General features: G+C 46.2%; 1 protein-coding gene across 8 annotated transcripts in view; it reads right to left on the reverse strand.

The window, feature by feature from the left end:
* Positions 1–20,503, reverse strand: part of KANK1 (KN motif and ankyrin repeat domains 1) — a 199,098-nt gene that overhangs the window by 14,825 nt on the left and 163,770 nt on the right. For 6 of the 8 annotated variants that reach the window (XM_078062001.1, XM_036090850.2, XM_036090846.2 and 3 more), the window contains one exon: positions 13,952–16,612. In XM_078062001.1, coding sequence (XP_077918127.1) covers positions 13,952–16,612 — 2,661 coding nt within the window. Of the gene's footprint in view, positions 1–13,951; positions 16,613–18,239; positions 18,264–18,621; positions 18,726–20,503 lie in introns of those variants that run through there. The other 2 variants (XM_036090853.2, XM_078062002.1) reach the window with 2 other exon arrangements.

The following is a 20,503-nucleotide window of genomic DNA, read 5'->3' on the forward strand; positions in this document are numbered from 1 at the left end:
AATGCTCCTCTACCTGGAATGCTTCTTCCTCCCCACCTGCACAGGGTCAAGCCCTCGGTCACCCTCTTCTGAGCCTTCCCTGACCTAACTAAACATGACTTTTCTTTCCCTAACTCCCACAGTCCAGCTATAGACCCTCTTACAGGGACCTGGGACCGCCTAAGACTCCCTTCTAGTCTGTAAGACTTTTGAGGGCACCAAACCGTTCGAATCAACTCTCTCTCCTCACATCTACTAGATTGCTTTTGTGTCTTTCAGGTACTTAATATTTGTTCACTGACTCAAGCAGAAGAATCATATCAATTCATTGCATATAATTACTGTATCTAGGTGTATCACAGTATCTTTAACGTGGCTGACAAGGGAAGATGTTTACAACGTATGGTTAAACGAGAAAAGCAGATAATAAGACTCTACATATGTGATTGTATTAGAAAAATATATAAAAGTTATCTGGAAGCTACGGAGATTTTAACTTTTCTCTGTATTTGCCATTTTTTAGAGTGAATATTAACTGTGTTCAAAATCATTTTAAAAAAATAAGAAAATTCTTTGACTAGCAATTTGTTTCTAGGAATTTTATCCTAAGGATGTACAAAAAGATACAGAAGGATGTTCACTGTTTCCATGAGTGAAACAGCGGGAAGAGGCAGATACCACAGTGCATCAATAAGAAACTAGTGAAATAAGCTCTGGTGCATTTATACAAAGGAATTCTATGCAGCCATTAAAAATGCTGATGTAGGTAGACATTTTTAGCACGGAAAGATAAGCATAGTGTGTTAGTGAGTTTTAAAAATACATTATTAGGGGCGCCTGGGTGGCTCAGTCGTTAAGCGTCTGCCTTCGGCTCAGGTCATGATCCCAGGGTCCTGGGATCAAGCCCCGCATTTGGCTCCCTGCTCAGTGGGAAGCCTGTTTCTCCTTCTCCCATTCCCCCCTGCTTGTGTTCCCTCTCTCGCTGTGTCTCTCTCTGTCAAATAAATAAAAATCTTAAATAAAAATAAAAATAAAAATGTATTATTAAATCATTTGGAGAAAATAAACCTATTTTGGGAAATAATTATATTTATATGTATACATATTAGAAAAAGTCTGGAAGGATACACAACAAACCTATTTAACACTGCTTTTCTAAGGCTAAAGAATTATAGGTTGCCATAATTTTTTTCTTCATTGTGTTGACTTCCTAAATTATGCACTATAAACATGAGTTACTAATCCAAATAAATTTAAATCTACCCACAGCAATGCCATATGATAACGATTTGATCACAACTTCTCTCTTTTTTAAAGTTCTGAAATTGCTTGGATCCTCAGAAGAAAAGAAATTTAAATACTGATTGTATTTTGAGGCAATTAGAAAAAAAAAACAACCACCACCATGATAGATTCTGTAACTGTTCTCTTCAAACTCTGTTCATGTGAACCGTCTGGGGTATGTGCTAAAATGCAGATTCCCAAGCACCTGCTGTGGATCTGCAATGGGGCCCCAGTGGTGGGCATCTCTGACATCCCCACTGACCCGTCCACAAGACAGTCTGATGCATGTGGCCCACTTTGGAAAGTACTGGTTTAAAACAATGACCCTCTAATAAAAAAAGTGGAGGGAGGCAAAATGTTCACAGTGAGGCATTAGGGATCACCTAAATTTTAATTCTCATGTATCCAAGCTAAGAATTCTGAATGCCAGGGAGGTTCGGTGACTTCATAGCTGGACCAGAACCCACATTTCCTAACCGTGTGAGCAGTACTCTGTCCGTGAACCAGCAGCACAAGTCCGTTTTCTAGCTCTGCAGGCAAGGGGCCTCCCAGGTGACTCCACAAATCCACCTCCCTCCCCCAGCAAACACACGCAACACTGGGTGCAGCCCTCCAGATGATATGCAGTGCCTTTGTGACCGGATGTGCTTCCCCAACAGCAAAAACGAAGCCTCTGACTTACTGTAAGCAAAGTAAACAAAGCAGGGCATTGGCCTCCGTTCCTCCTTCTCCACCCCCCCCAACAGCACGGCAGAGCTAGAGGGGTGACCTCCCCAAAGGCTCAGCCGCTCCGATCCCCAAGCACCAGCACACTCTTCCTGGAGAAGCACTTTCACAAAGCATGCTCCTATTCAAGAACCAGTGAGGACTCACCAGTCAGAATGGCTAAAATTAACAAGTCAGGAAATGACAGATGTTGGCAGGGATGCGGAGAAAGGGGAACCCTCCTACACTGTTGGTGGGACTGCAAATTGGTGCAGCCACTCTGGAAAACAGTATGGAGGTTCCTCAGAAAGTTGAAAATAGAGCTACCCTACGACCCAGTAATTGCATTACTGGGTATTTACCCCAAATATACAAATGTAGGGATCCGAAGGGGCACATGCACCCCAGTGTTTATAGCAGCAATGTCGACAATAGCCAAACTGTGGAGAGCCAAGATGTCCATCGACAGATGAATGGATAAAGAAGATGTGGTATATATATTCAATGGAATATTATGCAGCCATCAAAAGGAATGAAATCTTGCCATTTGCAACGACGTGGATGGAACTGGAGGGTTATTATGCTAAACGAAATAAGTCAATCACAGAAAGACAAGTATCATATGATCTCACTGATATGAGGAATTCTTAATCTCAGGAAACAAACAGGGTTGCTGGAGTGGATGGGGGGTGGGAGGGATGGGGTGGCTGGGTCATAGACTTTGGGGAGGGGATGTGCTATGGTGAGCGCTGTGAATTGTGTAAGACTGATGAATCACAGACCTGTACCTCTGAAACAAATAATACATTATATGTTAAAAAAAAAAAAAAAAGAAGAAGATAATAGAAAGGGAAAAATAAAAGGGGGGAAATCGGAGAGGGAGATGAACCATGAGAGACTATCGACTCTGAGAAACAAACTGAGGGTTTTAGAGGGGAGAGGGTGGGGGATGGGTTAGCCTGGTGATGGGTATTAAAGAGGGCACGTTCTGCATGGAGCACTGGGTGTTATACGCAAACAAGGAATCATGGAACACTACATTAAAAACTAATGATGTAATGTATGGTGACTAACATAACATAAAAAAAAAAAAAAGAACCAGTGAGGACTTTTAAAATGCAAATAACCCCAATGTTTTTTTTTTTATTATTTTTGCAACCAGAGACATACACAAAAGCAGACACCAGTATAATGAATCCCTGCGTGCCCATCCTGGGCTTCAAGAGCCATCAGAGCTTGGGCCCCAGCTAGACTCCTCCACCCACTCACATGGGGGTGCTTGGAAGCAAAACCTAGAGGGTCTATCACTTCCGTCCATAACGATTTTAGCATATATTCCTCAAAGAGCTCTTAAAAAATAATTATAGCGCTAAAAAAACCTAAAAATTTTTTAAAAGATTATTGTATATTTGGTCAGTATTCACATTTCTCCGATGTTCTCAGAAAAACTTCTGTAAGATATCTGAACAGGAATCCTTGTCACAGATTTCCACTGGTTGCTCTGGGTTTTAAGTTTTTGGATCCATAGATTTCTCTTTTTTTTCTTTTTTTAATTTTTCTTTTTTCTTTTAAAGATTTTATTTATTTGACAGAGAGAGACAGCGAGAGAGGGAACACAAGCAGAGGGAGTGGGAGAGGGAGAAGCAGGCTTCCCGCAGAGCAGGGAGCCCAATGTGGGACTAGATCCCAGGACCCTGGGATCATGACCTGAGCTGAAGGCAGACGCTTAACGACTGAGCCACCCAGGCGCCCCTAATTTTTCTTTTTTTAAAAGATTTTATTTACTTATTTGAGAGACAGCGAACGAGCTTGAGAGAGCACAAGCAAGGGGAGGGGCAGGCAGAGGGAAGAGCAGACTCCCCACTGAGTAAGGAGCCCAATGTGGGGCTCGATACCAAGACCCTGGGATCATGACCTGAGCTGAAGGCAGATGCTTAACTGACTAAGCCACCCAGGCGCCCCTCTTTCTTTTTGAACACAGCTTTCAAAACATATTTATAAGTTGAGGTATAATTTATATACAAGAAAATGCACAATTGTGGAGTTCAGTGAGTTCTGGTAAATGCATACGCCTGTGTAACCACCTTCCTCATTAAGATACGGAACATTTCTAACAACTCAGTAAATCCACACTGCCCCTGCCCTCCTTTGCAGACAATCTGCCCACCTCGCCCCCCCCCCCCCAAGGCCACCGTTCCTCCTCATCAGAGCACTGTTGCGTCAACTAGGGCTTCTCAGAACCTCTCCCATGCAGGGCCAACCCCTCCAGCAGGCACATGAGGGTCCTTCATGATGAATGGACCGCCCGTGGGAGTTCTACTGCTCAACCCTTCCCACCCTCCATGTGTTCACAGGTCTCATGTGACGTCATCACTCCCACCTGTGTCCTTCTTTACTAGACCATTCTACAGCCTGGAATTTCAGCAAACTTCAGTACGTGCACTTGAACCATACTCTTTTCGAAGCTGGCCCCGAATCTACTTCCTCTATAGCCCTTCTCCTCTGGTGCTAGTCCACAGAGGTCTCTTTCCTCCCTCCATGTCCTGCAGCACTTAAGTGTCCAGACCAAAGTATGCCCACCCTCTGCTTTCTCGGCTTCATGGGTGTCTCCGCCATAAGAACACGAGCCCCTGGAGTCCCTCCGTGCTATGCTCTTGGTTGGGTCCTCTCCAGTGCCGAGAGCCGTGCTGGGGAACGGACAGCCTTCCCTAAGTGCCTATGTAATTCAACGGAAAGTCGCCAGGGTTCTGTGGAGACTAACTAGCAAGGCAAAGAATGACATTAAATGTTGAACTAGTCCTCATTCGCTGGAACCAGAGGTAATGTGTCACCTCTATTGCCAGAAAATGTTTTTTGGATGGTGCTGAAACTCTGGCTGCTCTCGAATGGCCCGAAAACAATGGCCTGAACTTGATGAGGACCCATCGTCGTTAGAGAGCACACCAAGAATGAGATGTGCACCAGCCCAGGACTGCTGTGTTCAAGTGAAACACAGGAAAAGGTGCAGCCCAGAAAAGCAAAATAAAGAGGACAACAAAATCCAACAGTCCTGACCCTGGCTGCACTTCAGAACCAACAAACCTGGGGGTGGGGCTTTTAAAAATTCAGATACAATGAACTCTCCGTAGGGGGGCCCGAGGGTTAGTACTTTTAAAAAGCTCCTCAAGCTTTTCTCATGTGCAGCCAGGATTGAGAACCAGTGAATTATTTAACAGATATAAAACTTGACGGCTGAGGGGCACCTGGATGGCTCAGTCAGTAGGGCATGCAACCCTTGATCTCAGGGCTGTGAGTTCGAGCCCCATGTTGGGCCCAGAGCTTCCTTAATAAAAACAAACTTGACTGCTGAAAACAAGAGTTTAGACTTCCCTCTGGTTTCAATCCATCGACTTGCACCATGTGAATTTTTAGTAATTACTGGAGTTTAGTTAATAGGCCTGGACCATTAAGGGTATAAGTCCACGACTCCCAGTAAACGCTACCCTGACAACGTGGGTAAAACCACAGGAGTAACCACAAAATACCTGCAGAATTCCAGCACTCTGGGCCTAGATGCTCAAAGCTCCCAGCAAGTGGCAATGGTCCCCACAGGTGCTGCTGGGGAGCTCGAGAGCAGGGGAGGGGGGCAGCTGTGCTTCGGTCTTTAACTTATAATGACCATAAATGCCAATAAAGCATGAACCTCATTTTACAAGTTGACCAGGTTAGTGATAAATAAAAGAGAGTGAGTCACAGAAATCTCAGTGCTCTGGAAAATAAGAGCACTTCAAAGCATTAATTCTAAAGTACACATAGCATTTAATATATGGATAATTAAACTACCTAAGACAAACTATCATGAAAAGTAAGTCACTTTATTAAAGTGAAAACTCTGTGTATGTTCCTGACTTTAAACCGTTTAGAATGCAACATTTAGAAATGTTAAAAAGGAAACTATTTTATAAAAAAAGCCTTCAATGAAAAACAGAGCTGGAGGAGGTTTTTTGTTTGTTTTCTGGTTTTTTTGTTTGTTTTTTTACAAGATCACCCTCTCCAATTTCCTCTGTGACATTTCTCCACCTAGAATTTGTATTAGTTCTTGGTATATTCCACTGTGTACCTACATTTGTTAGAAAATTGATTTTAAAAAATAAAATGGATTTTAGAAATCACTCTGCTCACATATCCCAACTCTTCTGCTATGCCAACCAATACTTTTATTTATAATGCCAGGTGCTTTCTGAAAACACAACTATGAACACTGTGGCCAGCTATTAAACATGTATTTTGTCAAAATTTCAGCTAAACATTCCGATCTGATTTTTAAAGAACATGTAGCTTGTTTGTTAAGAAGTAGGCCTGAAATATCTGAATCATAACGGAGGCCATGCAATCATTGGTATTTTCCCCAAATAAAACTACGAATTCAAAGGGATCTCAATACATGTAGTTTTTCCATAAAGAAAAGGGCTTGGGCATAAATTCATCCTTTTCAGTGCACATACTGGTTTGAGGAACAGACAGTAGAGATTATTCATGAAAGATCACCTGCTTTTTTGGTACATATTACTTCTGGGAGAAGGTATGCATCTTTGATGGAGGAGAAAGGGCAATCCCATCCTGATTCAAGGCTCAACATTCAGAACTCTGCCTGAAGGCCAATGGCTGTGACCACCAACACAGTCAACTTGAACTGGAGAGCTTCAAGGGTCAGAGCTGCAGTTTAATAATTTCTAGGGCTGTTTTAATATTTTCCTGGGAACATTCCAGATAGCTTTCATGAATGTATCTAAAAGTGGGTACTTAGAAATTAAAATGCTAGGGTGGATGAAGAATCAGATTCTCCTCACCACAACCCCACCCACATTTAATTACAAACCATCCCAAGACCTGACCCAGAAAAGCCACACTGACAGGCTGCATTAACTAAAGTTAGGTTAAGCATGGGTGCACTTCCAGAAACAGCTAAAGCCCTCATCTCCTCCCCTGATCTCAGAGGGCCTGATTGCAGCTAAACTCTTGGAGCACTTTCTATTTGCTCATTTGGTGGTTAACACATATTGCCATAGGTTATCGTTCATATTTCTGGTATACATGTCTTGGCTTGGATTAGTCCAACTGGAATACAAGTTCTTCAAGGCAGAGACCACGTTACATCTTTGTTGCAGTACCACACTTTGCACAGAGTTCACAGTCAATGCACAGCTACCAACTGACCTGAACAGAGAAGGGGACAGAGCAGACTGTAAATATCTTTACTGAGGGGCACCTGGGTGGCTCAGTCCGTTAAGTGTCTAACTCTTGGTTTCAGCTCAGGTCACGATCTCAGGGTCCTGAGATAGAGCCCTGTATTGGGCTCGGCGCTCAGCGTGGAGTCTGCTTGTCCCTCTCCCTCTGCTCCTCCCCCTGCTCCTGCTCTCTCTCTCACTCTCTCTCATAAATAAATCTTTAAGAAAAATATTTTTACTGAGATATGAACGACTAGCTGCTTGGAGGAAGAATAAACAGCTCTGGCCACTGTCCAATATCAACAAATTCACTTCATCCTTAATGACCGAACATCCAAGAACTCACTTCAGTTCTCAAAAACTACCAATCTGTATGCTTTAGCCAGATATGAACTGCATACTTTAGGCTTCAGAATATATGTCAAAGTAAACTTGCATCTTTTTCCGGAGTTGCACGGCCATGTCAATACCCATTTAAAACAATGAAGCGTCAGTTTAAAAGAGTAAGATTGTCAAACATGTGTCCAGGGACAGGTTCACAAAAGTGGTGGACAGATTTTAAACTCATAAAAGATTTTCCTTTGGGCGGGGGTCCTTTTCCCCAAGGTTTGTAACAGATGTCCCAGATCTGCAATTTCAATTTTTCTGAGTATCCACTATCTCTTTTGATAATCTTTTTTTTTTAAAGATTTTATTTATTTATTTGACAGACAGAGAGAGAGCGCGCGTGCACAAGAAGGGGGAGGGGCAGGTGGAGGGAGAAGCAGACTCCCTGACGATCCGGGAGCCTGACATGGGGCTCAATCCCAGGATCCTGGGATCATGACCTGAGCAGAAGGCAGCTGCTTAACTGACTGAGCCACCCAGGCGCCCCTCTTTTGAGAATCTGATGAAAAGTCTTCAATTTCTTCACAAAACTTCCTAACGTAAAACTGTTCATAAAGCAATGGCCCCCAGATTAAGAGGGCTTGCTCTAAGGTGGTTTATTCCAACAGTATTTCCCTGAAACAGGGCCTGGGTGTGCCTACTGGTACCGGTGGTGGTGGTGGGTGGCAGCAGAGAACCCATGAATTTTAGAAAAATACTTTCTCAGCTGAATCTGATGGGCAGCCTGGTGAAGAGCAACTTTTAGAGAATAATTCTGCTGAAAGGGGTCCGAGCAAGAAACATGGAATCCAGCCTTCTCATGACAGAAGAGGACATGGCAGCCCTGATTCTTCGTCTCTCAACCAATACTGCAAGTTCCTGAGCCACTTCCGGGTCAGCAGGCTCTCCCCTCCATCAGGCCATTACACACTGCAGAGCTTCAGAAGCATTTCGTCCAGATTATACGATGTTCTTGTAGCATTTATTTTAAAAAATTGTGATTAAAAAAACTTCTAAGTCCTTAGACAAGTAAATGGTATATTATTTGAGCTAAGAGAAAACTCACTAGAAATGGTATTTCTTTTTTTTTTTTTTTTTTTTTTTAAAGATTTTATTTATTTATTTGAGAGAGAGAGAATGAGAGAGAGCACATGAGAGGGGGGAGGGTCAGAGGGAGAAGCAGACTCCCTGCCGAGCAGGGAGCCTGATGCGGGACTCGATCCAGGGACTCCAGGATCATGACCTGAGCCGAAGGCAGTCGCTTAACCAACTGAGCCACCCAGGCGCCCTAGAAATGGTATTTCTATAACGACTTTATTTCCCTGATTTTGCTTTGGCTCAGATCTCTGTCTACAAAATTGCTTTCACAGTTATGGGAATGACTTCAAGTTCATACTTTATTTTTTATTAAACCCAAGATAACTAAGGGTGTAAATATGGAAGCTGATTTAAAAAGCAGTTCTTCTATTAAAAAAAAAAAAAGCAATTCTTCTGAGTATGAGAGATTAATTTCCTACATATTGTGGCAGGCAGTTAAATTACACTGTTATAGATAGTTTTGTTTATATTTGCTCAGAGACAGGTATTAGTTTTGGAATATTTGTAAGTGCAAGTCATTCATTTACGATTTTCTCTCTCCAGAGGGAAAAGGTAAAAAAAAAAAAAAAATTAACTCACTCTTCAAACCAAAATAATCCAACTGATTTACAGGAAGAATAAACAATTTTTTCCTAAGGTTTGTGTGAGAACAGAAACTTATTTCCTCTTAACTTTGTAATTCCATAAAAGAAAATATTAAGTACAGGAAACTCAGACCACGAGGAATCAAAAAGTGTTTTATGGATATATGCACCCTGATGTTTACTGCAGCATAACCAACAATCGCGAAATTATGGAAGCAGCCCAAGTGTAACTCAGCTGATGAATGGATAAAGAAGACGTGGTATATATATATATACTTTGGAATATTATCCAGCCATAAAAAAGAATCTTGCCATTTGCAACAACATGGACGGATCTAGAGGGTATAATGTTAAGGGAAATCAGTCAGTCACAGAAACACAAATACTGTATGATTTTACTCACACGTGGAATTTAAGAGACAAATGAACAAAGAAAACAAGGGACAGACAAAAACCAGACTCTTAAATATAGAAAACTGATGGTTACCAGAGGGGAGGTGGGGGGTGTGTGTGTGAAATATGTGAAGGTAATTAAAAATACAATGAGCCCTGAGTAATGTATAGAACTGCTGTGTCACTATATCGTACGCCTGAAACTAATATAACACTGTATGTTAACTATACTGGAATTAAAATTCTAAAGAAAGGAACACTGAGAAAAAAAAAAGTATAGAATATCTTTGGTCATCAACAAATTTCAGCTGCATCAAAATTATGACAAGGTCTCTTTAATCCCAGAAGAACGTTTGTGACCTTTTATGTGACAAATACATAGAATATGTAGGATTCAACTTTTGTTAAAAAGAATTTACATCTCGGGGCACCTGGGTGGCTCAGATGGTTAAGCGTCTGCCTTCGGCTCAGGTCATGATCCCAGGGTCCTGGGATCGAGTCCCGCATCGGGCTCCCTGCTCAGCCGGGAGCCTGCTTCTCCCTCTGCCTCTCTCTCTCTCTATCTCTCATGAATAAATTAATAAAATCTTTAAAAAAAAAAAAAAAAAAGAATTTACATCTCTAAAATATAGAGCCACACACACACACTTGTACACACCAAACACACAAGGCGTTACCCCAGGGGAGCACGAGGGAGGCTTCCACTCTTTATTTTAAGCTCTTCTGAACCATTAATTTGTTACAAGCACATATTCCAGTTATTATTTTAAGAAATTGAGTAGGGGTGTTAGGCATTATGGTGCTACAAAAAAGAATGCTCTTTTGCCTGTGAAAAAGGGATGCTCTCGGGGTGCCCGGGTGGCTCAGTCGGTTAAGCTTCCAACCTTTTTTTTTTTAAGTACGCTCCATGCCTAGACTTGAGCTGAGATCAAGAGTCAGGGGCTTAAGTGACTGAGCCACCCAGGTGCCCTAAGCATGGAGACTACTCAAAAAAAAAATTTTTTTTTAAATAAGACATGCTCTTATATCTCCAACCTAGAAAAATTGAGAAGTCTCTGGATTGGGCATAAATACACATAATTCAATTTAGGCTTTGTTTGTAGCTTTTAGACAGACTCTGAATGACTCAGAACTGAAAATTTATTCTACTTATTTTGTGCTTTCCATTTTTTACTGGTATCTTTCCTTATCTTGATAAAACTGTTAGTTGGGGAGGCTTAGTAATTGAGGGGAAAAAGTGACAGCCAGAATTATGAAGATAAACATTTGGATTAAAAACAAGAGGCCATTTGTGCAATTTTTGTGTGGCAATTTGTTCTGCATCTACATTTCCATTTCTGGAAGTAGCAAAAACAGGGACAGCAATGACAGCCGGCATTTACTGAGCATCTATGCTCTGGGCTGCAGACTATTACAAATGCTTTACTCACACTGACTCATTAAACGTTCCCTTCGACCCCAGGAAGGAACAAAGACAACTTGTCCTAGGGGGACAGAAAGAATCTGAACCCAGAATGCCTGGCTTCAGAGCCCAAACCTAGCTTTTTTAAAATCAAGTACCGGGTTACTGTAAGTGATCGTTTATATGCTCTTTTGGGGACATCAAACTCCAATTCCACATCGTTTCAGTTGGGGGAGAAAATGTCTATGCTGTTCATGCCTTTTGGTACAGAAATGTATTCTAGACTGGGTGTGAACAATATTCTATGTTGTTCGGAGCCCGCAGTAAGCCCCAGTGCATTTGGACACATCTTCACCCTTCACAGCGTCCAAGTGTTGAAAATCTCTACCATATCAAGCTGCTTTGGTTTTCAGTCCATATAGCAAACACCAAGTAACGAAAGTTTAACGCTCTGCCCTCACCTAACTCCTTCTGCATTAGGACGTTAGAATCCAAATGTGATGCGAATTACAGAAATACTTTAAAATTGTTCTCTGAGAGGGAGCTGCCTTCGTGACCACGTAAGTGCTATTAAAAATATTTATACTGCTGGGGCTCCTGGGTGGCTGAGTCGGTTAAGCGTCTGCCTTCGGCTCAGGTCATGATCCCAGGGTCCTGGGATTGAGTCCTGCATCGGGCTCCCTGCTCAGTGGGGGGGTCTGCTTCTCCCTCTGCCCCTCACTCCACTCATGCTCTAAACTCGCTCTCTCTCAAATAAATAAAATCTTAAAAAAAATATTTATACTTCTGTTCAAATGCTGTAGGTCTCCTACATCTCAGCTGATTAATTTAGGTGTTCGTTTGCAGGGTCAGATCTAAACAGTGATGTCTGGAATGTCGGTGTGGCTGGAAATGGACCACAGAGCACTGTTACACAGCCAGACAAAACCTTCTCCCGGTTCCTGATGCTCAGGGTGTCAGGCAGATGACCACAATGGTACAGCGAAATATTTTTGGCAGGAATGCGAAACAGAAACCCCAGTTTGGGGTGGAGGGAGGAAGCTGGCAGGAAAATGTTCTTATAATGGATGACCCACAGTACCATCTGTGTCTGGGGATATTTAAGAGTTTTATTTTGACTTCACATCTGACCTCATGATTTTTAAAAAGAAGTGGAAGCAGACATATGATGAGTTACTTAAGACTTTGCTTGAGTCCACATGTCATTTTTATCCTATTTACTCTAAAATGACCCCTCTGGGGGCGCCTGGGTGGCTCAGTCATTGGGCGTCTGCCTTCGGCTCAGGTCATGATCTCAGGGTCCTGGGGTCGAGCCCCACGTCGGGCTCCCCCTCCCACTCCCCCTGCTTGTGTTCCTGCTCTTGCTCTCTGTCAAATAAATAGATAAAATATTTTTAAAAAATAATAAAATGACCCCTCTGTACACTTACTAGACTTGATTCTAAAAGGCACAAACCCCACCCCTCGGCTGTCATTGTCATGTTTTCTTCCACAATAAACTATCTGTCCCACAGCACGCTTACTAAAAACTAATACGAATTCAGGTTTGGAAGTGGAAACTTGGGAAGATAGAAAAATATTCAGTTTCAGTCTATTTTAACCATTACCCTTTTGCCTATAAAGAAAGAAAGAATTAAAAATTTTTGTCAATGGTTTACTCACGATTCAGTCCACACTGCACATTTTCACATCCAATTAAATTCAGTGTGCACTCATCAAATCACGTGAAGCATTTACATTCATTTTACCTGAAGCATTTGGTCAGAGTGGAGGGTGTGTTTTTGGTAGCTTCCCAAACCTCAACTATAGTTTAGCTTGTCAACAAAAGAAGCCCCACGGGATACACTACAGCAACATCACCAGTGACAAGAAAGGTCTATCCTGAGCTCAATGTGAGCCAGCAGTGAGCACAATGACCACCTTATAGGATGGGTGCCCTTCGAATCCCCACTTTACAAATGAAGTGTAAAGAAGGGTGACTTTCTCTCTCTAGGTCATGATGGTTCGAGCGAGCGGGAGAGTCAGGAACAAAGCCCTGTCCTAGAAGGACACGATGACTGCTTAGAGACACGTGAAAGGGAAGTCACGTTAACGAGGCTCGCGGGGAAATATTACATGTCATAAAATCTTTCAGGGTAATTTCTCAATTAGTTTCCGTTTTTACGAAAAGCGGGGGTGAGCAGGAATCCCAATGAGGAAAGGATGAGAAAGAACACCTTAAGCACCTGTCAAAATGAACCGTGGCAAAGGCTCCCTTCTCTGGCTCCGGGGGCCCTTATCAGAGAGGCCTTTCTGGACCACCCCATCTCCAATCGCCCCCACCCCGACCATCACCACTCACTCTCCCTATAACTGGAGTTCCTTCCTTCACGGCACGAGTCACGTCCTGACATACTGTGCCCTCAGCTGGAGAGTAAGCACCGTGAGGACAGAAGCCTATACCTATGCTTGGAAAAGGTCAGGAACAGAACCGTTATTTGCTGAATTAATACATGAACTAATACAATCTCTCTCCCTCCGTCAAAGTTTTAATGAAGAACATTTCATGCCAGTACTTTTTACTGAGCATGTACTGGTAAGTAGGCTTACGAACACTGTGGGACTTTTGCAGACTGTCCTGTATAAAATGAGCAAGTACGTAACTAGAAGACATGGCAGCAAACCAACAGCCCCAGAAGACAGCCACCAGGCCAGTCAACCCAAGCTTGCTTTTCTGCTCCCAACAGCCCAAGGCCAGTGAGACCACCAGACAATGGGAATCAGCAGAGCTCCTTATGAATTTTGATTCTTGGTGTTCATTCTACCCATGACCATTCTAAAGCTTCCTCCAGGGTTTCAAAAAATGGTTCTAGCAGGTGAAAAAAGTCCATACCTCCTGCAAGTACACTATCCCCATCTGTCCTCATCCCCCGGTCCCTCGGAACGCCACATACCTGTAACTTTACCCAGGCTCATTTTGGGGAAGTCAGGGTTCCTCAGCTCCTCCGTGCTTGCAGACTTCATGACAGAGTTGATCGAGGACAGGGTGCTAATGAGCTGCGAGTTCAGAGAGCCAATCTGTGAGTGCGGCTCCCCAAAAGCTTCCGCCAGTTCACTGTAGTTCTCGGCCAGCAGAGTCTGCTGCTCTGCCAGTAACTTCTGGACGCGCTCGATGTAGTGGTCCAAGCCGGTCATCATGCCAGAAGGAGCCTGGGGCTGGGGGCTCTCCGTGAACTCTCCAACGGGCTCATCCCCAACACCTACGCTCCTCCTGCTGGCTGCCAGCCCCAAAGTCAGCTGGGGAGGACCACAAGCTATGGTCCTCATTTTGAGACCAACCAGATAGTTGTCGTGAATATTTATCTGCCCCACGCCTGACTCTTTGGTCTTCACAGCCGAAGGCCTGTCAAAGCCGGAGCTGCCAGACAGCACCGTTCCCACGCCAATGGAGCGCATCTTGGCGGAGGAGTTGATATCCTTCACACGGCCTTCCCCGATGGCCACGGTCCGCATCTCCACAGCCTGGGTGCTGGTCTGCTTGTCCAAAGTGCTGAGGGAGGTGCTGGTGCTGGAGTCCACGAGGGTGGCCGTCTCGGTGTTGGTGGACTGGTCCACCTGTCCCCAGGCCGTACTCGTGTGCCGGCTGGTGGTCGGGGGCACCGCCATGACAGCGGCCTCGACCTGGCTAACAGCCTCTGTGTTCACGCTCCGCGACGTGTGCTCCTTCGGAGGGCAGACGGTCACGTCGACAGAACAATCCCCGCAGCCGATGGATCGCACTTCTTTGAGATTCAGGTTGGTCTTGAGGAGCGAGAGGTCGTTCACAGACTCCTCCGTGTTGCTGCCCGTCTCACAGATACTGATTTCCACCCCCACACTCTTGTCGCACGTCTCCACGGACCTCCCGGCACACTGGTCACGCAGCTCCACCCGTTCCTTGACAATCCACCAGTTCAGGGGCAGCTCAGGCCCCGCGGCTCTACTCTCACACGCGGGCTGGCAGGAGACCGCCACGCTGCGCGTGTGCACGGAGGTCCCGACGCCCGTGTCGGCCACGTCCACGTGGCGGCCTGCCATCTGGTCTCTCGTGGGCACCACGGCCTCCACCATCTTGCTGCAGACAGGCGGCTGGGCCGTCACGGCTTTGTCCACCTTCTTCCTCGACCCAGCGGCCTGCAGTTCTTGCTTGAGCTTGGTCATCTCGCGGTCATGCGTGGTTTCCTTCAGTTGAACTTCCAGGCGGTAGATCTTTTCCTTCAGGGCTTCTATGGTCTGCTGCTGCAGCTCGATTTCTTTGTCAGCTTCCGTCATCAGTCCCAGCATGGCCTCCGTCACGCCGACCCCAGAGCTCCTCGTCTCCGTGACGGTCCCCACAGCGGCGTCCCTACAGGCCCCGGGGCCCCTGCGGTAAACGACCACGTGGTCCATGTTCTCGTTGGCACCCACGGCCACGGACCGGCACTCCCCGTTCTCCCGGAGCTCCGAGGAGGCCTCGCCGCTGCTGTCCTGGATCTTCTGCTCCAGGGCCCGCATGTCCGCTGCGAGCTGCCGGAACTCCCTGATGCTCTGCGCACTCTGCTCTACGCTCCTCATCTCCTCCTCCTCGTAGTCGATGTACAATTCCCCGCCGCCTCGCCGGGCCCTGGAGAGCTCTTCCAGCTGGGATGCGTTCCCAGCGCTGTAGGACCGCTTCCTCATGCCCCCGATGTCGTTCTGGGCTGTGGCTCTCTGGTTTTTCAGCTGCGAGGCCAACTGTCTTTTCTCCTCTTGCAAGACTGAGATCTTTACCTGGAGCACAGGGATGGTTCGCACCTGCTCCTCGAGCTCCTTCAGGCGTTTCAGGGCGATAGCCATCTGCTCGCGGATGTGCTGCAGGTGCATGGGGCTCACGTTGGTCACTGGAGTGGAGATCCCGGAGCTCAGGGGGCTGTGGCGCATGGAGCTCCCCATGGACGAAGTGGTGGCAGGAGCCGGGACATAGCCGCTGTAATCCCCGTTGCCTTGGTACCCGTTCTGAAGTGGGTGCATGGCGGGATTGTGGTTTCCAGAACCCATAAAGGAGGAGAGCGAGCTCGTGGAGCCCATGCCTCCAAAACTGGCCAGCCTGGGCCGTCGGAACTCACCCGGTGCCACCTGCATGGCGACTCTCTCCTGTTCCAGTCTTCTCCGGGTCTCCATCAGCGTCTTGGTGACATGAAGGTTGTGCTTCGGGAGCTGTGGTGAGGGTGGTGGCAGCTGTCGGCTCTCCGGGATGGTAAGAAAAGTGGGCGAGGCCTCCAGAGGGGCAGGGGGCCTTGGGATTGGCGTCGATGTCACTTGGCTTCTGGTGAGGAGGAAGTGGGGGCACTGCTTGTTGTCATCACTGTTGGAGGAGGACAGGGATTCTGTGGAAGTCCATACACCTTGCTGGCCGGGCGCCGCCCTGCTGTCTGGGCACGGCACCGATGGCTTCCGCCTCTTCTGGATGTTCAGTTTCTTGATGGTGTTTCCTTTCTGTATGTCATCCACGTACTTGAGGAAGTCTAAGTCTAGTTGATAACCGTAGGGGGTCTCCACAAAATAAGGATCTTTCTGTTCCTTGTCATGATCTCCATTCAGAACACCCTCTGCTTTTCCTAGGAGAGCGAGAAGACAATATTATAAAGCTATGGAATATACTTGGTGATAAAAAAACAAACGAGCATTTGTGTATGGTGCAGTGTAGCCAACTAGTATGATTTAAGAGTTGACAGCCTTCTTTCTGTTCTAATCCTGGATCTACAACTTAACAGCTGGGTGGGTAAGTTAATAAACCCTTTGGAACTTCAGTTTCTCCCTGAGTAAAAATGGAAATACACGTATTTACCTCATAAGGCTGTTATAAGAATGTAATGAGACAGTGGTTTTTAAAGAGCCAAGCGTATATTAAGTCCTCACTGAACACTTTATTTTTGGAAAAGAACGTACTGAAAAGACGTGAACGCATTTCGAGGAGATCATTTCTTTTGTGGTCTCGAGTCCACTGAAGTCTAGAGAGCAGTCCTTGAGACTCCTATTTTATAAAGTGAACGCTGAGGCACCAAAAGTGAAAAGTCAGAATAACGGACCAAATCAGCAGAGATGCAGGACGCCCGGGATGGGAGTTCTTACAGCAGTCACTCTTCTGCGGACTTTGCAGCCTTTCTAAACAGCGGCCAAGGGCGCCCTGGTGCCTGACCAGCCCCCCAAGATCACAACTTGCCTTGACCCCTTCCTTGCTGAGAGAGCCAGGACCCAGGGGCCGATGAGTGATGAACTCCGGCAGAATGGGTAGGAACACAGTTGGAGAACAGACTTCAACTCTATTTTGTGTCTTCCCGTTTAAAACCACCACCATCACCAACAGCCTGTCCCAACTAGAGAAAACATTTTTCTCCTCTTTGACTCCTTTTGGACAAAACATTCCATATCCTAAGAATACCCCATGTTGTATTTTACCATATGCAAACAGATGCAAAAGAGAATGAAAATAAAAGCAAACCTATACTCCAAGCCCTGGATCCTGTGGCATTCACTAAATGCTACTTCTGGCTAAACCAAACATTTAGAAAAGGAAACGCAAGAACTTTTTCAAGGCACAGACCTTGCTGCTGACCTGAGCTGTGCATTTCAAATTGAAAAGCAAGGCCATTTTTGTTTGTTTAAATTGTAGGATTAAGTAATGTGTTTTCCTAAAGTCATAATAACAAGCTCTGTATTTTTTGAGCTATGGAAAATACCCAAAAGCAATGAGTGAAAATGCAAGCCATTTGTACCCCTGTTCCTATCCTGGGTATAAAAACCCACCGGACTGTTGTGAAGTACTTCCAGCAATGTGGGTTGCCTGCCTGCCCTTCCCAGTCCAAACCCTGCTGAGCATTTACACCTGATAGGGTGAATGCTCTGAGTAAACCTTTTGCCTCCAATTTGCCCTCTTTCCTCTGAAATGTTGGAAAGAAAAGTACAAAAAGACTGCCAAGCAGCAGAGTTGTGCATTCTCTGTGCCCTGATTTAAAACAATATTAAACTGTTCTCGCTGTTGGAAATGAGGCACCAGATTTCATTTCTAAAACATGGCAAGAGAATTCTACTTGGAAGAAGCGCTCAACCTTAATCACTTGCTCACCCATGTAAGGGTGAGCTGATGATGAGCCGGCACCAGGAAGCTTGTGCTCATGCTAACAGAACTGCGTCTTTCTTTCCCTCTTTCTTTCCTTTTTAACTCCACATGGACAACACGCTCACCCAAAATATGCAGCCCGACCTGTTTCCAGTGCTGTCTGAAATTCCACAAGCAAAGAGAAGCTGCCCGCTCTGGTGTCAGGTAAAAGCGGGCAGATCTGACGGACAGGAGCCCCCGATTCTAAAATTGGGCTGTGGCTCCTCCAGGCCACAGGGGGCTCAGCCCTGGGACCAGGCCCCCGCCCCCGCCCCCCTTGCGCTCCGCTGCCTACCGGCCGCTCACCCTCCTCCCAGGCGCCCGCTGCGCTCTCCACCGGCCTGATCACCCGCAGGCCGCGCACCCTCCTTCCGGGGGGTGGGGGCGCCCGCTGCGCTCCGCTCCCCGCCGGCAGCTCATCTCCCCTCTCCGGCGCCCGCTGCGCTCCGCTCCCCGCCGGCAGCTCACCCCCATCCCGGGCGCCCCGAGGGCTCCCCACCGGCCTGATCGCCGCCAGCCGCACAGCCGGCGCCTTCGCGGCCCGCCGGCCTGCTCCCTGCTCCGCGCCCGCGGCACCCCCACCCCCGGGGCGCCCGCCCGGCTGCCCAGCTCACCAGCTGGCTCGCACTTGGCCCCGGCGCCGCCTCGGACGCCCTCCGTCGGTCTTCACCCGCTCAGGAAAGGAGGCTCAACATTCGTGCACACTTCGCCGGGCCACGCGCGAACACCATAGGCCCGGGTCGCACCAATGAAGTCTCCCTCTGGCTCCGGCGCCACCACCCCCAGCCCACTCAGCTGCTCGGCACTGCCTGCTTTCTTAATGAAAACAGGAACCCGGGATCCCGTGAAAATGCGTGTCCTTCAGGCCAGCGCGGCCGGGCGGGCGATTCAAACAGCTCCGCACGCAGGCTGTGCGTCTGCGGTACGAGCCACTTCCCAGGGAGAGTCTGGGTGCTCCCGCCGACGCCAGGCGGCCGCGGCCCCGGTCACCTGAGGACGTTCCCCGCACAACAGGCGCCACTGTCCCTCCCCAGCAGGTTCTCCAAGCGCGCGGCAGTCCCGCCTGGTCAGGGGCCCTGCGGGAACTCTTCTCGGCCCTTGGCTCCTCAGCAGCGACAAGCAGCTATCCCTTAACCATAGTATGAATCTCAACTGAGCCTTTGCCCTTGATGAAAAGTTCTTTAAAAAGCCCCACCGTTTTCCAGTTACAAAAGTAGTCCATGGCTTATGTTAAAAAAAAAAAAAAAAAAATCGCCTCCAGGCCATTTAAAGAATGAAAAAAGTCACTCGGCTCTCACCGCTTAGGGGCCCTATTAATATTTTGGTATGACTCCAGAATTTTTCTGTGTATTTCTTAACAGAGTTATTTTACCCATTTTCAGTAGAAAAGGTTAATTTTTATCTATTTCTCTTCAACGCACTTTTTTTTTTAAAAAACGCACTGATTTGATGTCAGGATTTAGAATGCAACAAAGCACATCACATTTTTTTTTTTAAGATTTTATTTATTTGACAGAGAGATAGAGAGCCAGCACAAGCAGGGGTGCGGCAGGCAGAGGGAGGGGGAGAAGCAGGCTCCCCACGGAGCAGGGAGCCCGAGGCGGGGCTCGATCCCAGGACCCCGGGATCATGACCTGAGCCGAAGGCAGACACTTAACCAACTGAGCCACCCAGGCGCCCCAAAGCACATCACATTTTTCAGTGAAACTTAACTGGCTGGCCCATCTTTAGTTATTTCTGAAGTTCACAAAATGCATAGGTCATGCTGAATTATCCCCCAAATGAACTCTGGACTTCTCAATCTGGGACTCAGGAAAGGTTAGAATTTAACCATGTTAGGCTTGATGATTTCCTAATACTGCTTAAATCAGACTATCCTAAGAAGCTGTCATCCAAATTTCATTCCCCAGCACCTAAAAAAGCAACCTGTGTTTCTCAGGGTGTCATTTTTACAATCAACTGTCCACTGTATGTTCTACAACTAAAGAAAGACACCCAGTGTCATTCTTTTACCTCCTGCTTTCTGGTGTACCTTCACGTATAGTAACACAAATATGGCATTTATAAGGCCCTGATTCATTTCCCAACTTCTCCAAATGTGTAGGTTTTCTCTCTGTGCTTGATTAAGTATCTTAAGAGCAACAAATTTAATTTTTAAAATTTCCTTCATACTCCCCCTTCCCAATCATACACATCATTTAATAAGATGTGTGGAACTATGTAGATGTTTAAACATGTTTCCCGAAGGAATAACTGAACATACAGTAGTATATAATGAATTTTTAAGAACATCTTAATATTCTGTAGGCAGAAGTTGCTTGCTCCATATTAGTGTTAAAGACAATTCTTA

This window comes from Halichoerus grypus, chromosome 14 (assembly GCF_964656455.1).
Source record: "Halichoerus grypus chromosome 14, mHalGry1.hap1.1, whole genome shotgun sequence".
Classification (NCBI taxonomy): domain Eukaryota; kingdom Metazoa; phylum Chordata; class Mammalia; order Carnivora; family Phocidae; genus Halichoerus; species Halichoerus grypus.